At 43.1% G+C, this 19,812-nt stretch overlaps 1 protein-coding gene across 1 annotated transcript in view; it reads left to right on the top strand.

The window, feature by feature from the left end:
• The first annotated feature begins 582 nt into the window (after positions 1-582).
• LOC105732294 (rho guanine nucleotide exchange factor 11-like) overlaps positions 583-19,812 on the top strand; it is a 79,640-nt gene continuing 60,410 nt past the window's right edge. The window contains 1 exon segment of the mRNA XM_064369879.1: positions 583-805. Coding sequence (XP_064225949.1) covers positions 583-805 — 223 coding nt within the window.

Below are 19,812 nucleotides of genomic sequence, written 5' to 3'. Positions count from 1 at the left end.
GGGGATTATGTTTCAACATGAGACCTGGAGGGGCAGAACATCCAAACCATATCACTTACTGACGGACAAGGGAGTGAGGATTAAGAGAAACCCTATGCACCCCAAGTTGTTTATAGAACAACCATGAATAAGCCAAGCCTGGGAATGCATAGGATTCAGCAGACCCCACCCCCTGACTTGGAAGAGCAAACGCCAGGTGCAATCACTGTGAAACCTACCTTCTACTTCCATATGTGTGTTTCCTGCTGTTGGCCAACACACCAACACAGAACACGCCAACACCACATTCTGTGCCCTCAGTCTCTTAAGTGTAGGTTTTCAAATTCACAACAGATTTGTTGAAAACAGAGCATCCTTTTATAGTCTGTAGACTTTTTTAAGCAAATGTTTTATATTTTTGCTACAAAATTCTAACACTGCCAAATGTTTGCTTAAGTTCCCTTCTGCAGAGTAGTGGGGCTGCTGGACTCACTGGGACTCGGTGCCGTTTCGATATCATCACAGTCAAACCTGCTGTCCACTGAGTCCGGCACTGCAGATCCTGATGCCACGACCACACCATTCTCACGGGAAGCTTCACCCATGACCCTTAGCCAGCCTGCCCCTTCAGCCCCAAGGGGAACCCCCACAGAGCCCATGACTGGAGTCTACTGGATTCCTGCTGTGGGGGACTCTGCAGTCCCAGGGAAGGCTCCAGAGGAAGGTTTGCTAGACCCAGAGCCAGGGCCACAGAGCAAGGGATCCCTGATGACTGACCCCTCGGAGAGAAGTCAGCTCACCCTCAGCCCTGACCCTCACCTCTCTGGTAAGTGCCACTGTTCCTGCATGTCCTCCCCCTTGTCTGGGCACCAAAGTTACCTTTGGAAGCAGTGAATCTGGTGGTAAGGTGTGAGATCACATCAACATGGGCCTTTAAGTCAGAGAGTGCCAGGTCCACACCTACCACTTGCTGACTGTGCAGTAATCATGAGTTTTGGATTCCTCATCTCTGGACTGGGAAAATGACAAAGCCACAGCAGTTTCTGAGGCTGCAGTGAGGTCAGTGAGGTCCCGTGTATGCAGTGTCTGTGCTACAGTAGCCATTTGTTCCACTCGGGCTTCCTCATCCTTCTCCCCTGCCCTGGCATCAATTGCTTCACTTTATCCTTGGGTTTCAGGTGGACAGAAACCATTCTGGTACTTAAAAAATGGAGAGAAAAGGTAATGATGAGAAAAGCTCTAGCCTGGCACCTGTCTCTCTGTCACTGTCCCCAGCTGGTGACCCCGTTTGATTTTGCTGCTTACTCTTGGGTGATGGCGCTCTAATGCATGCTCTTGTCAATGCCACTGTGCTTCTGGCCTCCCAGATGTGGCTTGTCTGGCTGGAGGGACCGCTGTGAGCTCCTTAGCTTCTGGGAGAGGAGGGCTGAGGGGACAGGAAGTGACATTTGCAGCAGGACATTCTTATGTCCATTTCTCTCCTTCTAAAAGAAAAGAGCAAGACGTCTTCTCTAAAAGGACGGTAAAAGACTTGCTTGAAGAGCCGGTCTTGAACTCCCAACCTCAGGTGATCCGCCCACCTCAGCCTCCCAGAGTGCCGGGATTACAGGCATGAGCCACCGCGCCCAGCCTAACTTGTTATTTTTTCTTATTGCTGGTGAGCAAAACTTCTTTTAGCATGCTCCTACATGAGGGTCCTAGATTTACCCAGGGGTTTCACCTGCAACTCCCCAGTTAAGTTGAGGCTGAGGACTTGTGTCCCATTCTCCAGAGTGGTTAAAACCTGAGTTACTGAGATCAGCGGTGTCCCCTCACCCCTGCCTACTACTTTGGCCCCCAAGAGAGTTTCCCTTAACTTCCTGCAAGCTCAGCTCTGCATTTAGAAAGATGTTTGCTGTGCTTTATCAATTATTTTAGAAATGTATAAGAAGAGTTTTTGCAGGATATGTATTCCACTATAAAGGTTGGATGGAAGTCAAAAGCCTATTAGTGTAGCTGTGTATCCATTAGATGAACACCCATCCCTCACGCATTACAGCAATAAGTCACTGCCATGTAGCTCAGTATACTTTTCAAAGTACCTTTCATGTCCATTACAGTCCTTGCTAAACTCAACATCCCCTGAGGTAGACGTTACAGGTATTAGTATCTTCATGTTATAGAAAAGGAACAGATTTCCAGAGAAGGTAGGTATCTTACCCCCACAGAGGTCTAAAAGCAAACTAGAGGCAAAACCAGGATGAACACGTTGGTTTCATCTACTGTCTTTCCCTGCGCCATCAGGCTCCTGTGAATTCCTCCACCACACATCTTAAACTCGACAATGAACCCAACCCAGTGCCAGGCACTGGGATTTAAAAAAGAAAAGAAAGTACCTCCTCGGGGCTCCAGGTTGGTGAGGAGAATAAGTACAATCTTTCAGTACAATTCATTCAGGTACAAACCATAGAGAGAACAATAAAGAGAAGGACACTGATTTTCCCCAGATGCCACTGATGACTTCTATTTCTAGTATATGAGGGAGGAAAAAATGCTATTCAAAGCTGGCTACAGATTTCCTCTTGTTCAGCAAAATATATTGACGTTTACACCAAAACCCCTCCATAATGCAAAAAAATAATAATAATTAGAATCCAGAAAATCCAATTGCACAAAATGCTGAGCAAGATTAATGAAAAGCAATATTTTTCAGAAGGGTTTCCAGTTATGTGTAATGCATATGCTTGTGGCACTGTGGGGTGCTCCTTGTCAGTTTGATGTTTCTTGGCTGAGACAGGGAAGCGGGGAAATACATTCTCCAGTCCAAACCCCAAATTGCATAAGGGTGCCTGGGTGGATATTGGAAATGAAGAGCCCAGATTGCACAGGATGGGAACCCTGCATCTGAACAGCTGGTATAGGGAGGGCTGTGGCCTCCCACCCCTGGTGAGACTCAGGGATGCTTTACATTAAACTCAGAAACTTTCCAATGATGCCAAAGGAGTCACTTCCTTACCCCACCACTCAGCCCCATCGCACAAGTAACTGGAAGTTAAAAAACAAAAACAAGCCAACAAACAAAACCCAGCTGGACAGAGGGAGGAAAAAGTTGTCAACTGTGTTATATTGACACAATTTTTTCATTTTGTCATTTCTGAATTTCAGCTGGACAGAGGGAGGAACATGCTCCAATCAAAACACTGCATGGATGATAACTTGGATGGGAAGAAGCAGCATGAGCCAGCATTGCACAGGCCTCTGTCATGTTTGCCTTCCCCAGTGCTCCTCTTCCTGCAATGACCTCCCTTGAGATCAGCCATGGGAACAGCTGATAAGGATCCTGTACTTTGCTGATGCTCATCTAATCACGTGCAAGCTCACAGAGATCTTGGGTTACTGAGATCAATGGTGTCCCCTCACCCCTGCCTACCACTTTGGCAGAATGTGTGTTTGAGAGAGCCAGTGTGTTTTCTCAACAATAGGATCCTACTATGTACATTTCTAGGTATCTTGCTTTTCTCACTTAAAATATCTCAGCTGAGGGTGGCTTGTTGCCTTAGAGGTTTGTAATTTTAGATGGAGTGTTTATTTCATCAAAGCTTTATCTATGGAGCATGTGGGGTCTGGGTTGAGGATCGAGCTCTCCAGCAAGTGTCTCTATTTCCTTCGCCTGAATCCCAGGGCACCACCAAGCCAGCTCCTCTTCTGTCGTACAGTATCCCAGATTGTACAGGTAGTGGGAGCCTCAAACCCAGGCAACAGCAGAACTGCAGGGATAAAGTCTTCAGAGAGATTTGCATTTGTCCCACTGTTTCTGGGGTTCACTGTTTTTAACTGTGAAAAGACACGTTCCAGAATGTTATCTGGAGGAGAAGGAGTAAGAATAAGAGAACTAGAGAAGTCTCTTTAATAAGTAAGAAGAATGTTCAGGATTCAGAAAGATGATACTGGGCAGGAAAGAGAAAAGAGCAAAGCAACAAGAGGTATGCCAAGAGGCTACATTAAAAAAAGAACAGAGGATGTAATATACAGCTTTAAGTTGCCTGCTGTACTGTGACCTGCCTGCTCCGTCCCTAAAGCTTCCGTTAACTGCTACACTCACAATCTTGAGTCAGTGATATTTATGGGAATGATGGAATCAGGACAGCATCCAATGAGGCTGCAGTGGAGTGAGTGCAGGCAACCACACACAGAGGGGAGAGATAAATAACAGCAGAATCTAGAAATCAGGAACTTGGAATGCCTGAGAGGAATATGCACAGCCCATTCTCTGTGAATATCTGGTGGAGGAGCTCATCTGTATCCTGCTTAAACATTAAGCAAAATTAAAAGAGGCATAAAAGGACCAGGCATGGTGTCTCATATCTGTAATCCCAGCACTTTGGGAGACCAAGGTGGGTGGATCACTTGAGGTCAGGAGTTCGAGACCAGCCTGGCCAACATGGGGAAACCTCATCTTCACTAAAAGTAAAAAAATTAGCCAGGCATGGTGGTGGGTGCCTGTAATCCCAGCTACTTGAGAGGCTGAGGCAGGAGAATCACTTGAACCCAGAGATGAAGGTTGCAGTGAGCCAAGATCAGGCTGCTGCACTCCAGCCTGGGTTACAGAGTGAGACTCTGTCTCAAAAACATCAAAAGTAAATCTTAAAAAAGAGGCATAAAAGACTACTCAACTCTAAATTAATAAAGTTAAAATCTAGATGAAAAAGAAAATTTTCTAGGAAAATAGAATTTGCCTATAGACTCCTCAGAAGAAACCAAAAATTTAAGTGATCCAGTTTCTGGAGAAGAAGCAGAGAGTTGTCAAAACACTGCCTCCTAAAAAAGAACCAAGCCCAAAGGTTTTCTGGCAGAATTACGCAAACTTTCAATTAGCAGGTAATTTCAGTGGTATTTAAATTTTTCTAGAGCATAAAAAGAAAAGGAAAGGCCAGGTATAGTGGCTCATGCCTGCAATCCTAGGCCAAGCCAGGCAGATTCCTTAAGCCCAGGAGTTCGAGACCAGCCTGGGCAACATGGCGAAACCTCATCTCTTAAAATACACAGAAAATTAGGCTGGGCACGGTGGCATGTGCCTGTAGTCCCAGCTACTTGAGAGACTGAAGGGGGAGGATCTCTTGAGTCCAGGAGGTAGAGGCTGCAGTGAGCCGAGATTGTGCCATTGTACTCAAGCACGGGCAACATAGAGAGACCCTGTCTCAGAAAAAAAGAAAAGAAAAAAGAAAACTTTCAAGTTATTTTTATGAGAGTGTTATGTTGATATCAAAACCTGATAAAAATATTTTACACACAGTAAAAACTAATGACAAATCTCAGTGAAGAATATCACTGCAAAAATCCAATATAAAATATTAAGCAATAGAATGCAACAGAATATTAAGATATTATGTCATATCCAAGTAAAGTTCATTCTAGAAAGGAAGATATGGTTCAATATTTGGAAATCTATTGATTATTTGTATTTATTGATCTAAGAAGAAAAGTCGTACTGATTCCTGAGAGACTGAAAAGATATTTGACAAACCTCAACGCCTATTGCTAATTTTTTAAGCCAAATAAAATAGGAATCTTTGAATAATTTCACATATATACACACACATATATTCACACATATATTTTCTTAACATAATATTATATTCCTTAATATAGTATAAATTATTCTCCATAAATATATATATACATATTTGTATATGTACATATACACACACAAATACAGATTCTCATAAAAGTCAGAAACAAGAAGGCTCACTCTCACCATTACCAGTTAACCCGGTCCCAGGGATAACATGAATGTAATTATGAATATAACTAAACAAGAGAAAAAGAAGCATAAAAACTAGAAATAACCACATAAAACTATTACATGTGATTACATATCTGGAAAACTCATGATAATGTACCAAGAAACTACTACAAACAATAGGAGTGTTCAGAAAGATAGAGCAGTACAAAATTAATATAAATTAGTTTTAAAAAACCAACCAGGGTGGGCATGGTGGCATGCACCCGTAGCCCTAGCTACTCAGGAGGCTGAGGTGGGAGCATCACTTGAGCCGAGGAGGCAGAGGGTGCAATGGGCTATGATCCGGCTACTGCACTCCAGCCTGGGCCACAGAGTGAGACCCCCATCTCTAAATTTAAAAGAAGAGCAAAAGGAGGGGGGTGAGGAAGGGGAGGAAGAGAAATGGAAGGGAAGGAGGAGAAAGAAGAAGAGGAAGAGGAGGAGGAAGAAGGAGGGGAAGGAGGAGGAGGAAGAAAAACAATGACAATGAGCTGGAACTAGCCTTACTAAAACCTCAACAGTTAGATCAGAATGGTACTGGCATGGAACAGACAAGTGGTCTGTGCTGCTTTTTCTCCACTTGGCCATTACCCACCCATCATTTTCTTCTCTTTTCTGCCTTGCCCTGTGTCCTCACCTCCTTTGCCCTCTGGCTTCCTATAGGTTCAGTCAATGGAAGGCACTGGTAAGAGATCAGAGGCTGAGAGAAGAGAGAGCTGAGAGTGTTTCTTCCTGTGCCTCCCTGTTTCCCGGGCAGTGGCTCTGCTCCCTCCATACCCCACCTCTGCTAGGCACCCCCTTCTCCAGGTTCCAGCTCTCACAGGCTTTTGATAACTCTACTCTAGTCCTTCTAGGGCCACAAGTGTGATGGCTGCCCACCTTTGCTAGTCTCTGGATGCTTCAACATTCCTTATAGGTTCCCTTAACCCTTACTACACCTTCATTAAACTTTATTTGAACCATTTGAGCAAAATTCTGTTTCCTACCAGGAACCTACCTGACTGATGCAAAGACTAATGGAACAGAATAGACAATCCAGAAATACACCCAAGTGTATACAGGAAGTTGCTGTATTATAAATTTAGCATCCCAAATCTATGGAGCAAAAATGGACATTTTAATAAATACCGTTGAGACAAACGAATAGGCATCTGGAAAAATTTAAACTTTTACCTCACGTTGTTCACCAGGATAAACTCCAAACCAAATTCAATGAAAGTCAAATCAAATCATAAAAAGATTAGAAGTAGATGAGCAAACTACAGTAGAGTCAGGCATCACTTAATAACAGGGACTAGGCAATTTCATCATCGCATGAACATCAGAGTGCTCTTGCACAAACCTAGTCAGCACAGCCTACTACATACCTGAGCTGTATGGTGTGGTCTGCTGCTCCTAGGCTACAAACCTGTACAGCATGTTACAGTACTAAATCCCACAGGCAATGGTATCAGAATGGCATTTGTGAACCTAAACATAGCTAAACACTGAAAAAGAAGAGTAAACATATAGTGTAACGATTTAAAATGGTGCACCTGCATAGGGGTCTTAATGTGAATGGAGCTCACAGGACTAGAAGTTGCTCTGGGTGAGTCAGTGAGTGAACAGTGAGTAAATGTGAAGGCCCAGGACATTACTGTACACTACTGTAGCCTTCATAAGCACTGTACGCTCAGGCTACACTAAATTTATTTTAGATTTTTTCTTTCTTCGATAATAAGCTAACCTTAGCTTACTGTAACATTTTTACTTTATAGGCTTTGTGTTTTTAACTTTCTGACTCTTTTGTAATAACACATAGCTTGAGACACAAACACACTGTACAGCTGTGCAAAAAATATAATTTTTTATATCCTTATTCTATAAGCTATATTTTTTAATTTTTTTTAAACTTTTTTGTTTAAAAACTAAGGCATGAACACATTATCCTAGGCCTACACAGGGTCGAGATCATCAATATCGCTGTCTTCCATCTCCACGTCTTGTCCTACTGGAAGGTTTTCAAAGACAAGAGGATACATGAAGCTGTCACCTCCTATGGTAGCAATGCCTTCTTCTGAAACACCTACTGAAGGAACTGCTTGAGGCTGTTTTACAGGTAACTATTTTTAATAAGTAGAAGTACACTCTAAAATAAGGATTGAAAGTAGAGCAAACATGGCCGGGTATGGTAGCTCAGGCCTGTAATTCCAACACTTTGGGAGTTCGAAGCAGGCGGATCACCTGAGGTCAGGAGTTCAAAACCAGCCTAGCCAACATGGTGAAACCCCATCTCTACTAAAAATACAAAAATTAGCCAGGCGTAGTGGTGCATGCCTGTAATCCCAGCTACTTGGAAGGCTGAGACAGGAGAATCTCTTGAACCCAGGAGGCGGAGGTTGCGGTGAGCGGAAATTGCACCACTGCACTCCAGCCTGGGTGACAGAGTGAGAACCTGTCTCAAAAAAAAAGAAAGAAAAAAAAAAAAGAAACTTTAGCAAATACATAAACCAGTACCATAGTTGTTTATTATCATTACCAAGTATCATGTACTGTACATAATTGTAATGCTATACTTTCATGTGACTGGAAGCACAGCAGGTTTGTTTACACTAGCATCACCACAAACACGTAAATAACCACCACAGCTGTGATGTCACTAGGCAACAGGAAGTTTTCAACTCGATTAGCATCTTCTAGGACATATATATGCAGTCCATCACTGCCCAAAACTTTATTATGCAAGACATAACTATATAGTCATACAATGAAATATTGTTCAGCAATTTAATGGAATGAATTATTGACACACACATCAACAGAGATGAATCTCAAAAACATGCAGCATAAGAGCTCACACAATAGCATTTGTGCTCTATGATTGATTCCATTTACAGGAAATTCTAGAAGGAGTAAGACTAACAGCATGGGAACAAAAATTGGAATAGTCATTACACCTAGGGATGGGAGTGCAGCGGAGATTGACTGGGAAGGGTCATGAGGAAATTCACCAGGATGACGGTAATGGTCTGTATCTTGATAGAGGTTGGGTTACACAAGTGTATGCATTTCTCAAAACTCAGCAAATGTACCCTTAAGATTTTCACATTTTGTTGTATATAAATTTTACATCAAAACAAAAAAAATCAGCAAATATCAAACTCTAGTTAGTGGTATGCTTGTGGGCTTATATAGGGTGAATGCATGGCAACTGCAACTTAATTTTAAATATACAAAAAATAAGATAAATGAAGGGATAGGTAGACAAATGGATAGATAAATAGATATGTGATAAGGCAAATATAGTAAAATGTTAATGGCTGTATCTGGTGGTAGATGATAGGAGTGTTTACTATAAAATTCTTTCAACCTTGCTGTATGTTTTAAATCTTAATAATAAAATGTTTTAATACTGGAAGAAAAATTCTGGCACATGTTACCACACAGATGAATCTTTGAGACACGATGATAGTGAAGTAAGTAACAAAAGAGCAAATACAATATGATTCCACTTTATATGCAGGACCCAGAGTAATCAAATTTACAGATAGAAAGTAAATTTGAGAGAATTTACACCACCAGAGAACGGTGGTTGTCTGGGACTTCAGGAAGTGGGAAATAGGGAGTTACTGCTTAATAGGCACAGAGTTTCAGTTTGCCAAGATGAAAAGAATGCTATGGATGGATATTGGAGATGGTTGTACAACAATGTCTATGAATGTACTTACTGCCACTGACCTGAACACTTAAAAATGATTAAAATCGGCCAGGCACGGTGGCTCATTCCTGTAATCCCAGCACTTTGGGAAGCCGAGGTGGGCAGATCACCTGAGGTCAGGAGCTCAAGACCAGCCTGACCAACATGGAGAAACCTCATCTCTACTAAAAATACAAAATTAGCTGGGCATGGTGGCACATGCCTGTAATCCCAGCTACTTGGGAGGCTGAGGCAGGAGAGTTGCTTGAACCCAGGAGGCAGAGGTTGCAGTGAGCCACAATCACACCATTGCACCCCAGCCTGGGCAACAAGAGCAAAACTCCATCTCAAAAAAAAAAAAACAAAGATTAAAATAGTAAAGATTGTTATTTCTGTAAAAAATACATTATTTTTTAATTTAAAAAAAAAAAAACTAGAAGAAAGCATGAAAGGCCAGGCGCAGTGGCTCACACCTATAATCTCAGCACTTTGGGAGGCCAAGGTGGGCAGATCACTAGGTCAGGAGTTTGAGATCAGCCTGACCAACATGATGAAACCCCATCTCTAATAAAAATACAAAAATTAGCCTGGTGTGGTGGCACATGCCTGTAATCTCAGCTATTCAGGAGGCTGAGGCAGGAGAATCACTTGAACCTGGGAGGCAGAGGTTGCAGTGAGCCGAGATGGCACCACTGCACTCTAGCCTGGGCAACAGAGTGAGACTCATCTCAAAAAAAAAAAAAAAAAGCGGTAGGGTGCGGTAATCCCAGGACTTTGGGAGGCCGAGGCAGGTGGATCACAAGATCAAGAGATCGAGACCATCCTGGCCAACATGGTGAAACCCCATCTCTACTAAAAATACAAAAAATATTAGCTGGGCATGGTGGCACGTGCCTGTAGTCCCAGCTACTGGGGAGGCTGAGGCAGGAGAATTGCTTGAACCCGGGAGGAGGAGGTTGCAGTGAGCCGAGGTCTGGCCACTGCACTCCAGCCTGGCGCCTGGTGATGGAGTGAGACTCTGTCTCAAAAAAAAAAACAGCACGAAAAATTTCTTTATAACCTTGGATAAGATTAGAGAAGGTCATTATAACTATGTCTCAGAATCCAGAGATGTTTATCACAGAATTGTTTATAATAAAGAAAATTACAAACAGCCCAAACTTCATCAATTAAAGTGTGAAGAGGCTGGATGCATTGGCTCATGCCTGTAATCCCAGTACTTTCAGAGGCCAAGGCAAGAGGACTACTTGCAGCCAGGAGTTCAAGATCAGCCACAGCAACATAGTGAAACCCCATCACTATGAAAAGTTTAAAAATTAGCCAGGCATGCTGGTGTGTGCCTATAGTCTCAAGTACTTGGGAGGCTGAGGCAGGAGGATTGCTTAGTCTTGCCATAAAGCAAGACCCTGCCTCAAAAAAAAAAAAAAAAAAGGAAAAATTAAAAAATAAAAAGTAATGAAAGATAGAGGTATACTACCTATGCAGAAGAGTACTCATAAAAAATAATGATGTGTAACCGTATTTATATCCAAAATTGCCCACAAAATAAAAATGAAAAGCATTATACCACAAAATGGCATGTTTCATCTGATACCATTTGTATAAAATGTATACATACACAGTATGTGTATATGTGCCTAAAGAGATGCTTGGAATGGTGTTCACCAGAACATTCGCAGTATCTGTCTTTAGCTGATGAGTTTGTTTGTGCTTCATTCTTTGTACTAATTTCACATTATTTGACATTTTTGCAACAAGTGTCCATTTTTTAAAAGAGAATGAAACCATTTTCAACTCACACTGAAATATGAAAGAAGCTGGCATTTAGTAGCGTCAGGTCCCTCCTTTCCAGCTGATTAGAACCCCAGCTTCACAAAATGTGGAGAGAGGAATCTGACTGACCCCTAAACAGTTATCAGTGCTTCCCTTGTAAGATGTGACAGCATCATTCACTGATTCAAAAAGTGCAGTAATGCAAACAACTGAGACACAGGTGAAGATGACTCGGAAATAGCTTTAGAGAAAACAATGATGCCGGTGATAAAAAAAACGCTTATAACAAGATTCAGTAAAATTGTTTTATGGAGTATAAAATGGAAAAGTAATATTCTAAGTTAATGTATTCGATGCAACCAGAGATATTTAAATAGATGTAACAAAAGTAATAGGACAAATATTAAAAGAACACATGGAACCTTTTTCTAGCCTCTTCAAAGTCTGTACATTCAAGTAGGTCATTTAAGAAAATACATTTTTGGCCAGGCCCAGTGGCTCATGCCCCTAATCCTAGCACTTTGGGAGGATTGCTTGAGGCCAAGAATTCAAGATCAGCCTGGGCAACCTAGCAAGACTGCTGTCTCTACAAATAAATAAACAGGGCTAGGCATAGTGGCTCATGCCTGTAATTCCAACACTTTGAAAGGCCAAGGTGGGCAGATCACTTGAGGTCAGGAGTTTGAGACCAACCTGGTCAACATAGCAAAACCCAGTATCTACTAAAAATACAAAAATTAGCCAGGCACGGTGATGTATACCTACAGACCCAGCTACTTGGGAGGCTGAGGCAGGATAATTGCTTGGATCCGGGAGGCGGAGGTTGCAGTGAGCCGAGATCACGCCACTGCACTCCAGACTGGACAACAGAGAAAAACTCTTTCTCAAAAATAAATAAATAAATATATTTTTTTTAATTTAAAAATACATGTTTGAGGAATCTTCTCAAAGAGGAAGAAAGAGGGCCTGCCTTATATTGGGGATCATTTCATTACAGGACATCTTTAGAAGCAGTCTGGAGTGCAGGCAGGAGTCTGGGACCCCTCCTCACCAGCCTCTCTCACCCTCCTCCCTTCCCCTACATTACAGAACCTGAATCCCAGGACTGGGGATAACAAAACAAAAGGCTGGAGGTGGGAGAGGGGCCAGGGAACAAAGCACCTACCTCCTTTCCTTCTCCCTGGGGAGCCCACAATTAGTATGGCTGTGGAAAAAGTGACAGAATGGAAAAAGCAACAACTCTGGCTGGCTGGCTTATAAGCTAGTCATCTCCAAGGTCACATGAAGAGTAAATAAAATCCCTGCAAAAGAAGACTGCCCCCTCCAACCCCTTCGTTCCTGAATTGGGCAGGAGCTGGCTCTTAGGGAAAAGAGCTGAGAATTCTGAGAGGGGAGTGAGGGTGTTACCAGGAGCACAGCACAGAGGACCCAGGTGCCAGGCTCCACTGGAGTGGAGGGGCAGCTGTGCCCTCCCCGACGCCAGTACACCCCTGCCTCCTCCAGGCAGCCTTCAGATGTGATGTGACTTGACGTGCCTGCTGCTAGAGCCTGGGAGTTGGTCATGAGCTCACGGATTTACAAGCTGACAAGCACTGACATGTAAGGGCCTGGGCCTGGACAGGACACATTGAGTATAACTCATCTAAGGTTGGAGAGTCCTCCCAGAACCCCCGCTTTCTGAGTCCCCCTGGACGCACAGGCTGAGCAGGTGCTCAGAGAATGCCCTGGACGTTCATATTCAAGGGTAAGAATGAGAAGGGACTCTGAGTGCTCCCTGCCATGGAAGAGGGAGGGATGTGGAGCCATCCCCCGTCCCTGTTCCTCCAGGAAACTCACAACGTAAGCTTGAAGGGGTTTCACCAAGAGGCCAGCTCCCTACTGAGAAACAGACCAGTGCACTGGGCATCTCAAGACATTCTGATGGCCACTTCATAGCCTTTTTGACATGGTGGTTTTAATGTGGTCAACTGTTTTTTTTAAAGCTTGTGGTTAAACAATACATGCAATATCATCAGCTAGCCTCATCCCCTGCCACCCACTCATTCCTGATCCTCACTCAGTCCACAGTCTCTTCAAGGTGTAGGGAAGGTGAGCATGGGGTGACAGACAGGCTGCAGCTCAGGGAGGCTGTCAGGAATTGGGGCAGGTGAGAGATGGAGCGAGGCTCAGGCTCAGGCTCAGGATGGGGTCTGCACACATTCTTTGAAAAAAAATTGTCTGGGGGCCACGTCTGTATGCTAAAACACACTTCTCTAAATCAGAACAGGTCTACAGGGGAATGAGCAAGGAGGAAAGGGTGTCATCTCAAAATGAGGAGGAATTGCCAACAGTAAAAAGCTGTGACCTTGGGAGAGACCAAGACGCAACCGGCCAGTGGGTCTACAGAGGCCCAGAGAGACGCCACATCTGGGAGCTAGCCATAAACACCCACCCCATGCCTGGCTCTCCCAGCCAACACACAGCTCAGACTCAGGAGAACAAGGCCTCTCTCAGAACAGACTAATCTAGATTGTGTGCCCAAACAGACCAAAGCTGCAAGAAGCAGTTACCATGAGAGTGGTCCCGATGGGCATAGTCGGTTCTGTGGCACAGGCCCCAAACCAAGAAGAAATGCTCAGGGCACCCAGCAAAGCTGGTGGTACAAAGCAGGAGCGAATCCCAGTTGTAACGGCTTTCTTTTAGAAAGTGGTGACTTTTTTTTAAACCAGTGATAACTGCTTAGCCCTAGTTGTAAGGAAGCCCTACTAAAAACGTCCCACCACTGCTAATAAAAATCTCACACACCTAATAATTAAAAACATCTGTTGAGCATTGACTCTGTGCCTACCACCACTCTGAGAGCTTTGCATTAAACCCTTAAACTCACAAACAACTCAATAAATGGAATTGTTTCCATCCCCATTTTACAGATGAGGAATCTGCAGAGTTTGAGTAACTTGCCCAGTTAATCAAGGGCAGAGCCCAGATTCTAACTCCATCTGTCTCACTGCAGAGCCTGCCCTTGTAATTGTTAAGCAATATTAACTCCCAGGGAAAAGTTCTGGTTTTTTGATACTATAATCCCAAGTTTTGGTACTATAATCCCAATTTATGTGCAATACTGTGCACATAAAAAAAGAGAGGGTCATAAGCAAGCATCAAAGTATCTGTTGTATTAAGGTGATGATCTTTTAGGAGCTCTCTTCATTTATCTCAAGTTTTTCTCGATATTATAATTCTATTATTTTACTTGTATTTCAACTTTAACCAAACAGAAATCATCTGACTCAATGTAGTAGTAATTTGAATGCCATCTCTTGTCAATCCACCAATTTATTTCCCAATTATATCTAGGCAACAACATTAAAATAATGAAAGATAACTATAAAATGTACTTCTGGAAATTTTTTTTTTGAGGCAGGGTCTCACACTGTAACCTAGGCTAAAATGCAGTAGTATGTAGAGCTCACTGCAGCTTCAAAGTCCTGGGCCCAAGTGATTCTCCCACCTCAGCCTCCCAAAGTGCTGGGACTACAGGTGTGAACCATCACACCCAGCCTTACTTCTGGAAACTTCCCCAATACTATGGTCCTCCTCACATACTATTTCTTTGCATGGCAGCAAGTTGGTCAATTTTTTTTTTATCAGCCTCAAGCTACTACTAATGTCTCAGGCAGTTCAGCACAGTACTTAAGACCTGGGTTCAAATCCCACCCCCAGCACTCACTAGATGTGCAACCTCAGATAATTCTCCAAGCTTCGGTGTCCTCATCTAAGAAAAGGAGATAACAATAGCACTTATCTCTTAGTGTAATGCTGGTGCATAAAGTATGCTTAGAACAGTGCCTGGCACAGGGTAAGTGCTCAATAAATGTTAACATATATTGTTCCTATGAAATATAATGATATGATTGTTTTCTCTGTACTTTTTCAACTATTAAAAAGAAAGTCACTGATTACTTTCAAAATAGCATCCTTCCATGACAATAATCAGATATGGGAAGATACAGCAGCACACATTTCAAGAGTAAGATTCACTTTTTCCTTCGAGACAGAGGCTTTACTTTTGAAGGGATGCCCTCATATTTGTAACATATTTTGTTTCTTGGCCAGAAGAATGTACTGAGTTATTAGGATGTCAAAGTCCAGGAAGTAATAGTCCCAAACAAACAAACAAAAAACAAACAAACAGAAGTCCCAAACAGCAGCCAGACAGGGCTTTAAAAACCTTTTCTGAACTGCCCTGCCATATAATCTACAAAGCAGCATGGAAATTAGGACCACCCAATTCCTGGAGCATTTGGGCTGCAAGCAAAACCCACTCAGATACCAAGAAGAATAAGTGAATCTGTTATGGATGTACTGATCTAATAGTTTCTTTTTACCATTTTGTCTTCGGTTTTACTGAGGTCTCTTAGGAAGATCTCTGACATCAATAAGGGAGCCCAGTACTCTGACTGGCAGGGAAAAAAATGGCAACCTGACGGAATCCTCCTGAAATCTACAAGTTGGGGAGAAGAAACTATGGGGGAGCAAACCTTGGAAGAAAGAGCCTGTTACTGAATTCAGACTTCTACTTTAATTCATATATTGTTCAAGTTAACAATTTCCTAGTATCCTCCAGAATATTTATAAGATAGAACTTGCTAAAAAGAGTAGTCAAAAAATAGTAGGTATAGAAAATAATAGAGAGCAACAAAAAGTAGCCCCTCTAAGTACTCCCTCTCTACCCAGGAAGGCTCCTTTAGGGGTTAACTTCAGTTCTGTCGGGAGAGTGAGCCCTTGGGGTATGGGGTGACCTCATTAGTAGCTTCACAAAAATCCAGTCATCTGAGGAGAAACCTGAAATTCTTTACTGTTCTGGCAGTGTGTGGAGGGCACGGCAGGCTCCTGCTACTTCTAGACTAAAGAATGTTCCCATCCTTCCTGGCAGTGGCTGCCCAGCCCTGGGCTTCGACTCCCTCCTTCTGGGAAATGACAAGTATTTAGCAACTTGGCCACATTTTTCCTTGGCTGAGAAGGAAAAAACCCAGGGCTTTGCTGCTTACATAGATGCAAAAGAGCATGCCTCTTGCTGTCTAGGAGCTTGTGCTCCACAGTGACAGCTTAAACACAGCCAGTGCGGAGCTGTAGATGCACACACAGAGGACACGATCTGGTTTCTAACCCTAATTCATTCTGTCCACTGTGTGACCAGAGCAAGTCCTGGCACTACTCCGAACCTCAGTTTCTTCGTTTGTAAAAATGGGGTAATAGGCTGGATGTGGTGGCTCATGCCTGTAATCCCAGCACTTTGGGAGGCTGAGACAGGCAGATCACCTGAGGTCAGGAGTTCGAGACAAGCCTGGCCAACATGGCAAAACCCCGTCTCTAGTAAATATACAAAAATAGCCAGGTGTGGTGGTATGGGCCTGTAATCCCAACTACTAGGGAGGCTGAGGCAGGAGAATCACTTGAACCCAGGAGGTGAAAGTTGCAGTGAGCCAAGATGGCACCACTGCACTCCAGCCTGGGCAACAGAGCAAGGCTCTGTCTCAAAAAAAGGAGGTGGGGGGGGCAGGTAATAATAGTGCTTGTCTTGGCTACCTCAAAGGTTTGTTATGAGATTCAAGCAAGATTGTAATGGTTCAAGTAATGTGAAAACTGTGCAAATGCAAGGTATCATTTGTGTTTTTTAATTTGACAAATTAAAATTAATAACTGGTTAAAATCTTTTTTAAAATATCTTTTACCCAGGTTCAAGGAGTTTAAAGTGGAGATGATATCTGAGAAAGGCAAGTTTGAGCAGAGTCCACATCTGTTTCCTGTAAGATTTGCTCATTAGCTTCAATTGCTGCCAACCGTGGCTCAACGTGAGAGTCCGTTTTCCTGATCTCAGCTATTCCACAGAAATCAGTGTCTGATGTGTGCATACTATTTTTAAAGCCCTGAACCTCCATGATCTCACCTGATCCCAGTTCTCAGTCTCTTAGACTCTCAAATGGATGCTGTGAACACTACAGTGGGGGTATTTTTTAAAGTTAGGGTTTTCACCCCTAGAAAGCAGATTAAAACTAACACACATCACTATCTAGGTTGAATAGTTTGAGTAAATTACAGAAAATATAACACTAAGAATGACATAAATATGTAGGACTGGGTCCTACCCCAGAAGCTGGTGATCTAGGGCCCCAACCCTCTAAGGCCGCATGGACTGCTTTGTGGCTTTTGCTGGCCTCCCTGCTGCCTTCAGCCTCTCTGTCATCCCACTCCCTCTCTCTTCCCCATCTTCCTTGCTCCAGTTGTTGCTTAATTTTCACTGAAGAATCATCATGGCATTGTGGAAGGAGAACTGGACTACAAATCAGACTCACCTGCGTGGCTGAACTGTTCATGTGCCTATAATCAATATTGACTAAATGACTAGCAGGCCCCGAGGCATGTGCCAAGTACCTTGCAGAAATTGCCTTGTTTAGGTGAGATCAATACCATTGCCATTTTTCAGATAAGAAAATGGGCTCAGAGAAATGAGTGCATATAGCCAGGAAGTATGGGAGCCCAGGATCAAGATTCCGGAGCCTCCTTCTCTGGCACCATGCAGCCTGGAAGAATTAATAATGGGACTCCTGAAAGTTTAACTGCAAGTGATCTAGGATAAAGCATGTCATCAATAATAAATAAAAAGTTGATTTAAATTCCCTTCCTTTATTAAAGGGGAACAATAAGGCCATCTGTCCTATCTACCTCAGAAAACTGTCCTGAAGATCAAATGTGAAAGAGGCTGTCTAGGGATTTTCTAAGCTGTAAAGTGCAGGACAGAAGCTTCCTAGCATTTCTTCCCCACATCTTCCACCCAGTAGGAGCAAATGTACCACTGGCGGCTGAGCAGGTTACTTGATTCTGCCCCAAACTGAGACTGACTTTGAAAGCAATGACTCTAGTAACTGCCAGGAAAGAGAATCAAAAGAAAGTGAGCCTGAGAGTTTTCTGCCTTGATAAGACTCTGGGACTCCGACTTGCATTCTAGATGAAAGGAAGTGTGTATGTTGGCGAAAGCAGTTCCTAGAGGGAATGCCACACCCACAGGGGCCCCACACTTGCCCATCACAGTGCGTTCTCATCAGTATTGCCTGTCACTAACATAAGCTTGAGAAGGCTGCTCGTGTCTGTTTAGATTAACTCGGCACAGGGACACACATTGCAGGTGCTATGAATGTCGAGGGTTAAGGCACAGGTGGTGTCACTACTTCACCATCTACACACCAATGTTATTTTTTTTAATCTTTGTTTTTTATTTGTTTGTAATTTCAACTTTAGATTCAAGATGTATATGTGCAAGTTTGTTACCTGGGCATATTGCATGATGCTGCAGTTTGGGGTACAATTGAGAGGCAGTCACACAGGTAGTGAGCATCGTACCCAATAGGTAGTTTCTCAACCCTTTCCCCTGACTTTGCCTCCCTTCTCAAGTAGTCCCCAGTGTATATTGTTGCCATCTTTATGTACATATCGACCCAATGTCTAGTTCCCACTTATGAGTAAGAACACGAGATGCTTGGTTTTCTATTCCTGTATTAATTCACTTAGGATAATGGCCTCCAGTTAAATCCATGTTGCTGCAAAAGACATGATTTCATTCTTTTTTATGACTGCACACACCAATATTTAATATCACAAAAGTTTTGTTTTATTTTCACATTGGTCAGTCTTTTCAATTCAGCTAAAATTTACCCCAAAATGTTAATCCCAAATTAAAAGCTTCATAAGTATCCTGATATTTTAGAAATTGGCAAGAGAGTGGCTGCAAAAGGGCTAGCGAGGTGAAGGAGAGAGATTGGATAAATAATCTGACATGAATCCAGAATCTCTTTCCTCCACAGCACTGCCCAGATCCCAAGAACTCAATAATGGCTAACAAAATACACCCAATAGCTAGTTGCCCTCCCAGTGATTTCTACTCATAGAACAGTGGTTTTCAAAGTGTGACCCTTTGATTAGCAGCATCCACAGCATCTGGGAACTGGTCAGAAATGCAACCCTCAGGACCAGGTGTGGTGGCTTACACTTGTAATCCCAACACTCTGGGAGGCTGAGGCAGGAGGATTGCTTGAACCCAAAAGTTCAGGATCAGCCTGGGCAACATAGTGAGACCTTGTCTCTACAAAAAAAAAAAAAAATTATCTGGGTGTAATGGCTTGCACCTGTGGTCCCAGCTACTCAGGAGGTTGGGTGGGAGGATCATTTGAGCCCAGGAGGTTGAGGCTGCAGTGAGCTGTGACTGTGTCACTGCACTCCAGCCTGGATAACAGAGTGAGCCCCTGTCCCAAAAAATAAAGAAAGAAAGAAGAAATGCAACTCTCAGGTTGCTTGTCAGACTTACCAGAAACTCAAGAGGAGAGTCCCAGGATTGTGTGTTTTAGCAGGCTTCTGGGTGACTGTGATATACACTTTGCTGATAACAGAATCACCTGGGAAATTTGGATAAAATACTAAGACTCTAGTCCTATCTCATGGCAACAAGCCTGAGCTGCTGGAATTATCACTCCAGGCGATTTTGATAAACACCAATGTTTGAAATTCACTGATCCTAATGTCTCAGAGGACCCAGCTAGAGGCAAATAGTGGTAAAGTCATCAAGAGTCACAGAAGACGTAGACGGAAACCA

This window comes from Aotus nancymaae, unplaced genomic scaffold (assembly GCF_030222135.1).
Source record: "Aotus nancymaae isolate 86718 unplaced genomic scaffold, 86718_ANA_hifiasm-v0.15.2.pri h1tg000094l, whole genome shotgun sequence".
Lineage (NCBI taxonomy): Eukaryota > Metazoa > Chordata > Mammalia > Primates > Aotidae > Aotus > Aotus nancymaae.
The sequence above is the reverse complement of the archived record's forward strand: the minus strand, read 5'-3'. Positions and strand labels throughout refer to the sequence as shown.